The following is a 14,196-nucleotide window of genomic DNA, read 5'->3' as shown; positions in this document are numbered from 1 at the left end:
CAGAGCTAGAGAATATTGGCAGAGACGACTTGGAGATATGATTAGAATGTGACCACTCTAGGGGGGAGGGAGTTTGGACATACCAAGCCAGTCCAGTTTCAAGATGTTAACAAAGAATATGTGTAAGATAAATTTGCATGTGCTGCATCTATCTCATGCATATTCGTTGTGGGCATCCTGAAAACCTGATTGACCAGGAGTACACCTGCTCCAGGATATATTCTTTGAAAGAGATTGGAGAAGGATGCAGTAGTAGCCACTGACGTACAGAAAAAGTAAGGGAAAGCTGATGTACTCTGGGTAACCCTGGAAAAAGCCTACACAGGTCTCTGTGCACATTTAAATACTACTACTACTATTAATTATTTCTATTACGCTACCAGACGTATGCAGCACCGTACAGAGTCACAAAAAAGACAGATACTCGTGGAAGGAGGGAGAACAGTGGAATCCTATATGAGAATACATAATGATGCTTGCTTAGATGATAAAATATCATTTTATTGGAGAGGGGTTACTTGATGTGGGACGATCTTTTAAGGGCCCTTTTTATATTGATGTCTTCATAATGAGCAGTAGATTAAATGCTATAAATTAATGTTGCATTTGCTGATTTTAAATTAATATAAAACATGAGGAAGGGGCCAGACTTGGTTATTTGAATATTTAAATTTGCATGATTAGCCACCAGGCTGCTCTAGGATTACAGACAAAGGGGAACAAAGTGGGTTTGAATACAGTAGGATGTATTTAACTGGGACAGCGTGGATGGGAACCACTGTGGAGAATGGGTTTGGAACCAATTGCTCCTTATCTGCAGACATGGGGGAAATTTTGTACCAGGGCACCTAGACAGATGCTTAAAGTACTTGTTGCCTTTTGTAGAATAAATAAGCTGTCGGAACTATCCCCAGTAACGCACAAATGATTTCACATAGATTTAGACAGGAGGCGACTGAAAATGTGCACATGTACATATTTACTTTATAAAATGCATGCATAAATCTCAACTCCAGCCAAACAACCTAGACCCCTGGAAATGCCTGTGGACAAATCGCATAATAGTAGCTGCTCTTCATTGGTGTGCCTTTATACCAAGGGTCCTCAATTCCATTCTTCTAGGCCCACAACCCAGCCTGGTTTTCAGGATTTTTACAATGAATACATATGGATGAGACCTATTTGCATTCACTACATCCATAGCATGCACATAGATCTCATACATATTCATTTTTTTCATGGAAGGGGTGGTGAATAGAGAATGGCACGGGGACAAATTTTTCCCCCTTCCTGCAAGAACTCAATTTCCCCTTCCCATCCCCACGTGTTTTGTCGCTGTCCTTGTGCCTGCCCCATTCCTGTAAGCTCTGCTTTAACTGCACAAGCCCGATTTTAAAATTTTTGAGGCTTGTGCAGATGAGGTCAGAGCTTGGAAGAATGGGGCAGGGACAGGAAAAGAACTCGCCAGGGTGGGGCAGGAAAATGAGTTCCTGTGGGGACGGGGAAAAATTTGTCCCCGTGTCATTCTGTAGTAGTGAATGCTTGGAATGGCCTCCTGGTAGAGGTGGTGGAGCAAACTATTTCTGAATTTATTTTTCTGTTTCTAAATCCTGAAAACTGGGCTGGGATATGGACATCTAGGACTGGATTTGAGGACCCTTGAACAATTTTATATAGTAACTGTTTTTCATAAGTAAATCAAACTCAATTTGTGGAAAGTAAAATTACCCCTTACTGTGTTCATGGGAGTTGCATGAAGACACTTGCTGGTAATATTCTTTAGCAGTGCTTCTAGACCAAATTTTGGGGAGACATAGCTAGGACAAACATACCTTGGAGAGCTCTGCACACACACTAGCTTGCCATTGTACCCGGGAGTTGTAAGAGTGAGAGGAACGTCACGATTTAAAACTCATCCGTTTCAAACGTGCACTTAGCTTTCTGTCTTTGCAGTTTTGAATCCAGCAATTTGGCGATTTATTTGAGCATTTCTTTCTTATGGTAGACCACCACGAAAGCACATTGTGGATACTTACACGGAGTTTTACCACACACCAACCTTAAGTGATGCCAGCAAGAAACGGCTGATTGATAACACTGAAGACTGGCATCCCCGGACAGGAACCTCCCAGTCTCGTTCTTTCCGCATCCTTGCCCAGATCACTGGCACCGAGCGTAGTAAGTATGCATTTAACCCACTGTACCTTAACAGTTCAGAGCAGTTTACAACATATTTGGCTGATCCGGAACTTATACCTGTTTTGACTTGGTCTAAGTCAAAACATATAAGTTCCGTCCAGGCAACCTGTCAAACTTTTCGATTATGGTTGCCGGATGACTTAAGTCTAGGTCGGCCCATATCCCGCCCTACCCACTTCTCCCAAAACACCCCTTTTCGCTCTGGGTACACAGAGGCAGGGAAAAGGCCTAAGCTGGTTTTAGATAAGTCTAAAACCCTGTTTGATTATCGGCACTTGGACAACCTGTCTTTTTGATCGTCCAAGTGTCTATCTAGACGTTTTTTTTAATATACCTTATAATGTATTATAATGTAAGTTCTTAGATTCTGTAAGTTATGTGCCAAGTGGTTTGTAAATTTAGGTGCCTAGTTCGATTGCCCTTCATGTGTGCTACATTGGTATCCGGACGTGTATCTACTGACTTATGATTCACATTAACATGTTTAATTATCAATGATAGGAGCCACAGTAAATCACACACCTGGATACATGGCAAGTTAGTAAATAACCTCATATGTTTTTGTTTTATTATGTTTTTGTTTTGCGGTTTGTTTTTGTTAGACTGGTAAGTGTGTTTGACCATCTTTTAATATTTTCATTAACGACTTGTAAGAATCTCTAGTGATCCATTTCTGTTCACTGTCACATTGTAGTGTTGCAGGAACAGTTTTTCAGTGTTTTTGGAGCACTTATTGTAAACCATTGCCTCCTCCTCCTCATTATTATTATTATTATTTTAGTGTCGGAACCTGAGCAAGAAGAAGTGAAAAAACCAAAGTAAGTTGATCTATTATTTTCTCCCATTTAAACTCAGAAATTCATCAGCTATATGTCTGCATGTTGCTCTTTAGTGACATGAATTAGTGTAAGAGGTTAACGTATTTATTGTGTGTTTAGACTGTTTTGTGGTCTTCATGCTGCATTAGAATTGGGGTAGTTGTATTCATTAAACTTCAGCAAAGGGATTTGACTGTGGCTGTGTTTTTGCAACTGCTTAAGTCTGGCCTAAAAAAACTGCAGATGTTTAATTTCTCCCTGAAATGTTTGCATGTTTCAGTTTGCTTGAGGTGTGTGAAGTCATTAGTTACATCCTATTATGATTCTGTACAGGATTTAGTGTGGGTTAGGGGGCCTAAGTTTGACCCAGAGTTAACAATGAAAATCTCTTCAGAGTTGTTTCAGTTCTGGCATGTACTAATAAAGCAAGTGGGGAAGGGACTGTACAAATCAGCCTTAGAAACAACAAGGTTTATTAAATTTAATTGTACATTCAAACACATCACATGTATAAGTACAAAATCCGTTTCCTTTGCTGCTGGACCCAACATGGTCTGAGTTTTCGGCTTCAAATAAAAAGCTTTAAAGCTGCCTGCACCCACATGGCCACGGAGCTTTTTTTAGTGAGAATTTTATGTTTTTAAGCGCAGTTCCCAGCACTTGTGCATTTTAATATGAGCCTGGAGCCTTTATTTTAGATGATTCAGTACTTCAGCGCCATCTGCTGGATTGACACATTCACCCCTGAGGAAAGCTTTTCGTTTTGCAGTCGAAACACAGACCGTGTTGGGGCCAGCAGCTAAGGAAACGGACTTTGTATTTATATATGTGATGTGTTTTAATGTACAATTATATTTAATAAACCTCATTGGGCCGGATTCACTAACCTGTCCGATCCAGGCAGGTCCGACAATTTCACGAAAGTAAAATATGCAGATGGGGGCGTTCGGAGGAACGTCCCCATCTGCCTGCATGGATCGCGCATGGGCAGACCATCTGTAGATGGTCTACGCATGCCCATCAGAGCCACAATCTTTTTTTTTTTTTTTTAGTAGTTTGAGCCCTTTGAACCCATGGTTTTAACCCGCTTTAAACCCGTGGGTTAAAACCACGGGCTCGCAGGGCGGTGCAGGGCAGCAGGACTTCAGGGCAGAGAGCAGGATATGCAGTTGGAAACCACTGAACGACTGGTCCCCAGCAGTCGCTTTTGGAGCTGATCGACCAGCCCAGTTGGATCGGATTGAATGTGTTGTGAATCGCTGCCTTTTGAATGTCCCTCCCCTCATTTGCATGCGCGGATCGGAGGATGGTCGGGCCGGAGGGGAATTTGGTCGCTAAGGGGTCGCAAACCAATCGGTTTGCTTTGTGAATCGAGCCCATTGTTTCTAAGGCTGATGTGTACAGTCCTTTCCTCACTTGCTTTCTTGTTCTGGTCTTTTTGACGTGGGGTTGTTCTTTTTCTTGTGGAATGTACTAATAAAGGTCAGACTTCTACTTTGTGTCCCTTAATTGCCCTCAGACTATACAAAATTGTAGAAGCTTTGTGTGCTTTGATGTGGCAACAGAGGAGTAGGTATAAAACAGTAGTGCTACTCCTTACTACTACTACTACTTATCACTTATATAGCACTGAACGATGTATGTAGCGCTATATATTTTGACATTTATAGATGGTCCCTGCTTGGAAGAGCTTACAGTCTAACTTGGACAGGCAGACATGACACATAGGGTTGGGGATGCAGAACCCAAGGTGAGAAGAGTTAGGAGTCGAAAGCACTCTCGAAGAGGTGGACTTTTAACTGGACCTTGAACACTGCTAGAGACGGAACACGCCGTAGGGATTATTCAACTTTGATTTATTTTTGCTGATTAGTAATTTCACCCTTATAAAATAGTCCAAAAAGGCATCTTTTTTTATTTCTTTTCACATAGGTGCCCTATAATAATTTATGGTGCCATATAGGGCAGCTTTCAAAGTAAAGTATAAGGGGCCACTGAAAAGTTCTCACCCCAACCAAGAAGAGAATAATGTGAAATGAAACAAAGGGTCTAGAAAAGTGTGGAATAACTTATAAGTTTCTTGGCGCCACATTATTCTCTTCTTGGTTGGGCTGAGAACTTTTCAGTGGCCCTATATATAGTACAATTCAAGATTACCCAACAAATTGGTTCAATGCAGGGTGCAAACATGAGGCTAGAGCAATACTAAAAATTTAATTAAAATTTTCAGTATCAAACATAATAATCCTTTGCTAATTTCTGAAACTGGAAAGTGTATTTGGTTTTCTTTTTATTTTTTTTTCTAAACTGCATATAATATGCTTCTCTCCTAATTTCTGATGAATTTGAATTCCAATTACTAGCAAGAAAAGAAATTGTTTACTGAAACACCTTTGTTTTTACCTTTAACTCCTTTCACAGAGGGGAAATTAAGAGTCACAAACCTTTTTATTTACATAGATTTAATCTAAAGAAGCAAGCACTAATAAATGTACCATGCACTGTGGAGCTAAACCATGAATAATTTTAAAGATGAATGTGCATAATTAAAAAAATGGCCTGAGTTTCTATAAATAGCCAGTTTAATATACTCATAATTAAAAGTGGAGATCATGTTTACTTTTCAAACTAGCCACGCAGGTGTGTTCTGCAGTGTTTGGAGTCTTTGTCTGAGAGCAACCTGTATATAAAATATTACAATAGTCCAATTGTTGCATCATAGCCTGTACTATCATCTTAAACTGGTCGAATAAAAAAAATATTTGCTAACTTGATGAAGTATGTTTAAGATGTTTGTTCATCATTAAAAATCCTGTTACATCTCCTAGAATTTTTAAAGACGATTCTAACTTAAGTCATGTCACCAATCTTTAATTGTGTAACAGATAGTGACGATCCTAATCGGATACTTTTTTTTTTGTTTATGTTTAATTTAAGTTTGTGCCCAACCTGTCTTCCTTTTATTAAATTAAATAAATAAATATAATAATAATAATAATAACAGTTTATATACAGCAGGACTGTGAAGTTCTATGCGGTTTACAATGAATTAGAAAGATTCCATGAATTACAATGAATTAGAAAAATTCAATGCGGTTTACAATGAATTAGAAGATTCTACAAATTGAATAGAACATTCATAGTTAGAGATTAGTGGTTAACAGTTAATATAGGGATATATATATATTTTCAATTGTGATAATAACTTAAATGACAATATTCATATCACAATTTAAAAGAATTAATTAATAGTTTAAATAGTGCTCAGACCCACAACCTTAGTGTTCTAGTGTAAAGACACACAACACCAGTTGCCATCAGACCATCATGGCACTATTAATGTCTGTACCACCATATAACAATCCAACATCCATTTACTATAAAATAAACTTATCTTTGTGGTGGTTACTGCTTCTCCGATGGTCATTTAATAAGCAACTGGTGTCATAAAGTGCTTGTGCATGTACTAATAAATAATAACTTCTGGAAGCCAAAAATTACAAATATCATCCCTTGTACTCGAGTTTTGCCTTGTGCTTCCTCGGGAAGGGATTATCTGATGTTATCAATCCAACAGTCAATAATTAGTGGCAGAAGCAGCTCCAAATTCAGGCGCAGAGTAAAATAAGAGTCTGTCTGTCTTAGAGCAGAGGTAGTGCACCACACTAGGCTTATCCAACTTTGCTTCCATTGGTTACCTAAATCCCCTGGCACTGAACACCACCACAAGTCACGCTCTGTATGCTCCACTTTTCAAAAAATTTAACTTTTTTAGTTTGGTTCCTAAAATACAATACAATACAGTGTCTTATATACTGCAATAAGATTTAGATCAAGTTCTTGATTTACATTGTTAGGAGAGTTGGTTTTAGAAGGAAAGGGTGAAGGATAAGAAAGCGACTATAATGAGAAGAGATACGTCTTTAGTTTCTTCCAGAATTCAAGGTAAGTGGTGGGTTGTCTTGGGTATATTGGCAGTTTGTTCCAAATGAGAGGTCCCTTGTATTCAAAGGTAGCTTCAAATATCTTCCACCATACTTGTTGATGTGATGGGAAGGATACTTTATAGAGTTGCGTAGTCCCTCCAAGTTTTCTCCATAGATCGCTTTGTGACAAGGCTATCTTGAACTGGATTCTCTTTTTCATCAGCAGCCAGTACAGTTGCTCTAATAGTGGACTTGCCCTCTCGTATTGGTTCCTTTTGAGAATTAGTCTTGCAACCGTGTTTTGTAGTAGTTGTAGTCTCTTGCATTCTTTTTCTGTAATGTCACAATATAGTGAGTTGCAATAGTCCAGGTATGGTATTAGGATAGATTGTGCTACTGTCCTGAAACTAGTCTGTCAGGACTGATCTAATTGTCCCCATTGTCTCATCTTAAAGAAGAATTGTTTCACTAGAGATGTGTGTGTTGAAGGTTAAGTTAGTCTAGTGTGACTCCCTGTACTTTGGAGGTATTTTCTATCTTTAGACTCTCACCTGTGGACAGTTCTAGTTCTGTGCTAGGTAGTGAGTTATAATCTCTGAACAATAATATTCTTGTTTTAGATTTGTTTAGTTTGAAGTTTCTCATCATTCAAGCACTTAGATTGTTGATTGTATTTTTCAGGTAACTTAGGGTGCTATTGAAGGATTCTTTGGCTGTGCAGAGTGTGAAGATATCATCTGCATAAGGGAAGATGTGATTCTGGGTTGAGGGCAGGTTATTTCCCAGTGCTCTTAAATAGATGTTAAATAGTGCAGATGATAGTGGTGAGTCTTGTGGAACACCACAGTTGGCCTTCCATTGCTGGGATCTCTTGGCTTTCCAAACTGGGACATAGCACTGCCTGGGTACAAACTCTATCGTGAAGACAGGTCAGATCAGAAAGGAGGAGGAATAGCCCTGTACATAAAGGAAAACATACACTCGACCAGAGTGGACACAGCAGCGGCTACCAACAAATTGGAATCACTATGGGTTAAAATACCAGGAAGGAAAGGGCCCGAGATAAAGATGAGCCTGTACTATCATCCACCTGGGCAAACCGAAGCAAACGATGAAGATATGAAAGCTGAGATAAGCGAGAATGCAAAAGCGGTAGCACGATTGTTATGGGAGACTTCAACTATCCTGGGATAGACTGGAGTCTTGGAAACTCGTAATGCGCTAGGGAGACCGGATTCCTGGAGGCTATACAGGACTGCTTCATGGAGCAGCTTGACAGGGAACCGACAAGAGGGAATGCCACTCTGGATCTAATCCTTAATGGGCTAAGAGGACCTGCAAAGGAGGTGGAAGTAGTGGAACCATTGGGAAACAGCGATTGCAATATGATCAAGTTCAAATTGAAGTAAGAATATTAAAGGGAAAGAGAACCACAGCGACAACTTTTAACTTCAAGAAAGGAAACTACGAAGCGATGAGAGTAATGGTAAGGAAAAAACTTATGAACAGCTCAAAGAAATTGCAGACTGTAGAGCAAGCCTGGTCTTTAATCAAGGATACGGTGAGCGAGGCACAAAATCTGTATATCCCCACATTTAGAAAAGGATGCAAAAAGAGCCGAACAAAAGACACGGCGTGGATAACTAAAGAAGTGAAGAAAGCGATAGAAGATAAGAAAAATTCATTTCGGAAATGGAAAAAGGACAAAACCGGGGAGAACTAGAAAGAGCACAGGAAGCATGGTTAGAATGTCATCGCATGGTTAGAAGAGCAAAAAGAGAATATGAAGAGAGGCTAGCCAGGGAAGCACAAAATTTCAAACCGTTCTTCAGATATGTTAAAGGGAAGCAGTCGGCAAGGGAGGAGGTGGAATCGCTGGATGACGGACATAGGAAAGGAGTGGTGAAGGAGGAAAAAGAAGTGACGGATAGACTAAACATGTTCTTTTTGTCAGTATTTACAAAAGAGGACACATCCAACATGCCGGAACCTGAAAAAATCTTCAAAGGAGATCAAGAAGAAAAATTAATATCCATGGAGGTAAGCAGACAGATTAAAAACTGACAAATCTCTGGGCCTAGACAGAATCCACCCTAGGGTATTGAAAGAGCTAAAGGAGGAAATAGCGGAACTACTACAGCAGGTTTCCAATTTATCCCTGAAAACAGGCGTGATCCCGGAGGATTGGAAGATAGAAAATGTTACGCCCATCTTTATAAAAGGATCGAGAGGTGACCCGGGGAACTACAGACCAGTAAGTTTGACTTCGGTTCTGGGAAAGATGGCGGAAGCGCTGATAAAAGACAGCATCGATGAGCATCTAGAAAGGAATAAACTGATGAAAACAAGCCAACATGGCTTCTGCAAGGGAAGATCGTGCCTAATGAACTTATTGCACTTCTTCGAAGGAATTAACAAACGAATGGACAAAGGGGACCCCATAGACATGGTATACCTAGATTTCCAAAAAGCCTTTGACAAGGTATCCCATGAACACCTACTACGGAAACTGAAGAACCATAGGGTGGAAGGAGACGTACATAGATAGATCAAAAATTGTTTGGCGGGTAGGAAGCAAAGGGTAGGAGTGAAGGGCCACTACTCTGACTGGAGGAGGGTCACGAGTGGTGGTCCGCAGGGGTCTGTACTCGGACCGCTGCTGTTCAATGTATTTATAAATGATCTAGAAATAGGGACGAAGTGCGGAGTAATAAAATTCGCAGACGACATCAAACTATTTAGTGGAGTTGGGACTAAAGAGGACTGTGAGGATTTACAAAGGGACCTGAACAAGCTAGAAGAGTGGGCGACGAGATGGCAAATGAAGTTTAATGTAGAGAAATGTAAAGTCTTGCATGTAGGAAATAGAAAACCGAAGTACAGCTATACGATGGGAGGGCTGGTAATGGGTGAAAGTACCCTAGAAAAGGACTTGGGGGTAATAGTGGACAAGACAATGAAGCCATCGGCACAGTGTGCAGCAGCCTCTAAGAAGACGAATAGAATGCTAGGTATTATCAAGAAAGGTATTACAACCAGAACGAAAGAAGTTATCCTGCCATTGTATCGGGCGATGGAGCGCCCGCATCTGGAGTACTGTGTCCAATATTGGTCGCCGTACCTTAAGAAGGATATGGCGATACTTGAGAGGGTTCAGGAAAGAGCGACGTGATTGATAAAAGGTATGGCAAACCTTTCATATGCTGAAAGATTAGAGAAACTGGGACTCTTTTCCCTGGAAAAGCGGAGGCTTAGAGGAGACATGATAGAGACTTACAAGATCATGAAGGGCATAGAGAAAGTGGAGAGGACAGATTCTTCAAACTTTTGAAAACTACAAGAACGAGAGGGCATTCGGAAAAATTGAGAGGGGACAGATTCAGAACCAATGCTAGGAAGTTCTTCTTCACCCAAGGGTGGTGAACACCTGGAATGCCCTTCTAGAGGGTGTGATAGGACAGAGTACGGTATTGGTGTTCAAGAGGGAATTAGATAATTTCCTGAAGGAAAAGGGGATAGGAGGGTATAGATAGAGGATTACTATACAGGTCCTGGACCTGATGGGCCGCCGCGTGAGCGGATGGCTGGGCATGATGGAACCTCTGGTCTGACCCAGCAGGTCTGACCCAGCAGAGGCACAAATTATGTTCTTATGTTCTAGCACAGGCCGGCGAGGTAAGTGCTCCGATGCTCATAGGGATTCTGTGAGCATCGGAGCATTTACCACGCTGACCCATGCTAAGAAACCTCTAGCGCAGCTTGAATAAAGGGTCCATAAATGCAGTAAAATGTCATGATGAACTACTATAGGTTGAATGCTGGATTTGATTCATTTTCTTTTATTTGGAAAGAAGAAGGAATAAAATACTTAGGAATTTGGATTACAAAAACTGTAGATGAGACAATGAAAATTAATGAAAAAAATATATTACAAAAAGTGTCAGAAATGTGTGAGCAATGGAATCCTCTGTGCATATCCTGGTGGGGGAGAATACAAACTGTAAAAATGATGATATTACCAGTAGTTTGTTACCAAATGGGTATGATACCAATTTTTTTTCAGGGGTCATTTTATAAAAAACTGGATAAGATGTTAACAAAATTTATTTGGCTTGGAAAAACCCCCAGAATTGCTCTAGTATCATTACAAAGACCAATTGCAGAGGGAGGGGTAAATTTTCCAAATTTTTATAGGTACCATCAAGCCTATATTATGCGTCAGGGTATGTATTGGATCCTCCCAGAACCCATTGAACATATACCAGATTGGTTCTGGTTAGAATGGAGATTAATGTTTCCTTTACGTCTAAGTCATGTTATCAGTATTCAAATGCCAAGGTTATATAAGGATCACAAAATATTGGTTGATACTTGGAAAACTATAAGATATATAAGTAATCTAACTCCTATTCCAATAACTAAATCAACGACTCAAACAATATGGCTCAATCCAAAGATCAAAGTTGGCGGTTTTAAAATTATCTGGAAACATTGGATGATTGCTGGAATTCGGATTTTAGAAGATGTAATAAATAAAGGTAAACTGCTTGAATTTTCACAATTGCAAAATAAATTCGGCTTGAATAAATCACAATATTTCAGATGGATGCAATTGAAGCAGGCCATTCAGGTAGGGTTCCCTGAATGGAAAAATCTTAATAATTATCATAATATAGAATTCTTATGTTTTCAGATAGATTCCATGGGTCACCAGGCCGCAAGGTGGTATAAATTAATATCTGAATTTGTATATAAAAAGAAAAAAAAATGGTCTTAGAGATATTTGGAGCATTGAGATTAAGCATCAGATTAATGCATCTCAATGGCCACGACTTTGGTCTTGGAGGATAAGATGTACACTGTCAGCATCTATGAGACAAACTTGGTTTTTTATTTTACATAGAGCTTTATGGACCCCTACACGTTTACATAGAATTGATAGCTCTAAGTCTAATAGATGCTGGCATTGTCATCTTGAAGCAGGGACATTAGATCATCTTTTATTCTATTGTCCATTCATATTAACATTTTGGAAATCAATTTGGCCCCAAATCAATAGGATGTTAGAAAATCCTGTAGCCTTGACATACGATACAATTCTATTTGGTACTGCAATGAGATCTCAAAGTCAAATTTCATCAAATAACAACAAACTTTTATTTATAATGACTGAAATAGCAGTACAACAAATTACACACAATTGGAAAAATTGTGACAGATTGAACTATAATTTTTGGTGGAACTCAGTTTGCCATATATATAAAATGGAACATACATTTGCAACACAAAAAGGATATATGGATAAATTCAAAAAGATTTGGGGACCATTAACAAAATATTGTAATAATTGAATTTCATTTTCCCATAATAAGAAAATAGTTAAAGAAGAAAGGGAGGGAGGGGATATGGGAGGGGGATTTATACTCTTTATTATAAATTATAAATAAAATATTATTAATAGATGGTATTCTTACATGAAAACAATGTAATAAAGGGAGGGGAAAAAGGTTAATAATTTAAAAAAATAATTGATAAAATCATTACAATATATATGTTGTATAATTTTATAAGAAAAATAATTACAATTATATGATATATAAAATCATAAGAAATATAAGATAAGAAATGTTATGTATAAAATACATTATAGAAATATCAAGTGTATTAAGATAATTGTATGAAAATTTATGACACTTGTTAAATGAAAAAAATCAATAAAAAACTTAAACAAGGTTGAATGCTGGAGATAACTGTAATGCATCCTGTTGCCCTTTTAAAATGTTTCTCTGTTGTCAATCTGTCTAGAACAGTGATTCCCAACCCTGTCTTGGAGGACCACCAGGCCAATCGGGTTTTTGGGATAGCCCTAATGAATATGCATGTACAAATTTGCATGCCTGCCACCTCTATTATATGCAAATCTCTATCATGCATATTCATTAGGGCTATCCCAAAATCCCGACTGGCCTGGTGGTCCTCCAGGACAGGGTTGGGAACCACTGGTCTAGAAGACTCTTTGTATTGTAGCTTCTAAGAAAGACTGACTTATCTAAATAATCAGATAGTTGTTTGGCAGTCAAGCTTTCCATAATTTTAGCAGAAATAGGATATTAGCATAGGCCTACAGTTAGAAAGTGCACAGTGAAATTTTAAAGATTGGATTCAATATAATCTTTCCTAAGAAATGTGGAGAGCTGCCACTTTTTGATGACATATCTATGCCTGTGAAGAGCAGCAATAAGAAGGGGGGGAGAGCAGTTCTTAATAAATAAGTTGCACAGGAATCAGTGAGAGCTGGAAAACTTATTAATGTATTTATTTAGTAATATATTTCTGCTGGTTGAGGTTGGAGGAATATTATCCACATCCCACAATGGAAGCTTGTGAATCAATTAAGGACCTTAACTCAGTTATTTTATTTTCAAAATAGAAATAGAGATGCCTTCTATTGATTGCAATATTGAGTTATTAATAATAAGTTCAATTCATTGAGTAATGTCAACTAACATCTTTAAAAAATTGTTTTTATCTTTTGGTAAATTGCCTCTTTGAGATGAATAATGTAGTTATTGACAATTTGTATTTACGAATATTAATTTTGATTCTGTAGTACTGCCTAACCTCTAATATACCTTCTTTAAGCTAAGCTTTCTCCATTTAACATTTCTCATTAATGCTAGCAACTCATTAAATGAAGGAGCTTGTTTCCTCTGGAATATATCTCATAGATAATGGAGCAATATTCAATATTTGTCATTTTATCCCTACTAGCTCTCATTCTAGTGCAATGTATCTAGTGGTCCTGAACTGTAAGATCTCAACCTGCAAGTTGCTTGCAGAAAACTGTCAATCATGTTTTTACTGCCTTCCCAGGGAGCTGATCCTGCCCCCTCCCCCAAGTTTATTTTTTGCAAGCAAGTTGCTCAGAAGAATTTCTGATCTACTTTGCGGTTTTATTATACTTTCGAATATTTTTCTCAGTGGAGGAGCCTTAGGGATCTGGCCAGTCGGAGTCTTAGGCCACTCCCAGTGCAACCCAGAATGCACGGGGAAGGAGGCCTAAGACTCTGGTTGGCCCAGGTGCCTAAAGCCCCTCCTATGGGAGGGTCCTTAGGCCCCTCCACGGAGCATCCCGCCATTCATAAGAGGTGGGTCTGCCGGCCAGAGGGAATAGGCATCCCTTTGGTCAGCCTTCAAGAAAAAAGTATGGGGGTGAGTTTTGGGAGGGAGTGGGTGGGAGAGATTTGGCATCC

At 39.0% G+C, this 14,196-nt stretch overlaps 1 protein-coding gene across 12 annotated transcripts in view; it reads left to right on the top strand.

Annotated features, from left to right (window-relative positions):
- Nucleotides 1–14,196, top strand: part of PDLIM5 (PDZ and LIM domain 5) — a 468,176-nt gene that overhangs the window by 291,691 nt on the left and 162,289 nt on the right. For all 12 annotated transcript variants that reach the window (XM_033957971.1, XM_033957962.1, XM_033958049.1 and 9 more), the window contains 2 exons: nt 2,006–2,178; nt 2,981–3,017. In XM_033957971.1, the coding sequence (XP_033813862.1) occupies nt 2,006–2,178; nt 2,981–3,017 (210 nt within the window). The remainder of the gene's footprint in view (nt 1–2,005; nt 2,179–2,980; nt 3,018–14,196) is intronic.

This window comes from Geotrypetes seraphini, chromosome 1, assembly GCF_902459505.1.
Source record: "Geotrypetes seraphini chromosome 1, aGeoSer1.1, whole genome shotgun sequence".
Classification (NCBI taxonomy): domain Eukaryota; kingdom Metazoa; phylum Chordata; class Amphibia; order Gymnophiona; family Dermophiidae; genus Geotrypetes; species Geotrypetes seraphini.
The sequence above is the reverse complement of the archived record's forward strand: the minus strand, read 5'-3'. Positions and strand labels throughout refer to the sequence as shown.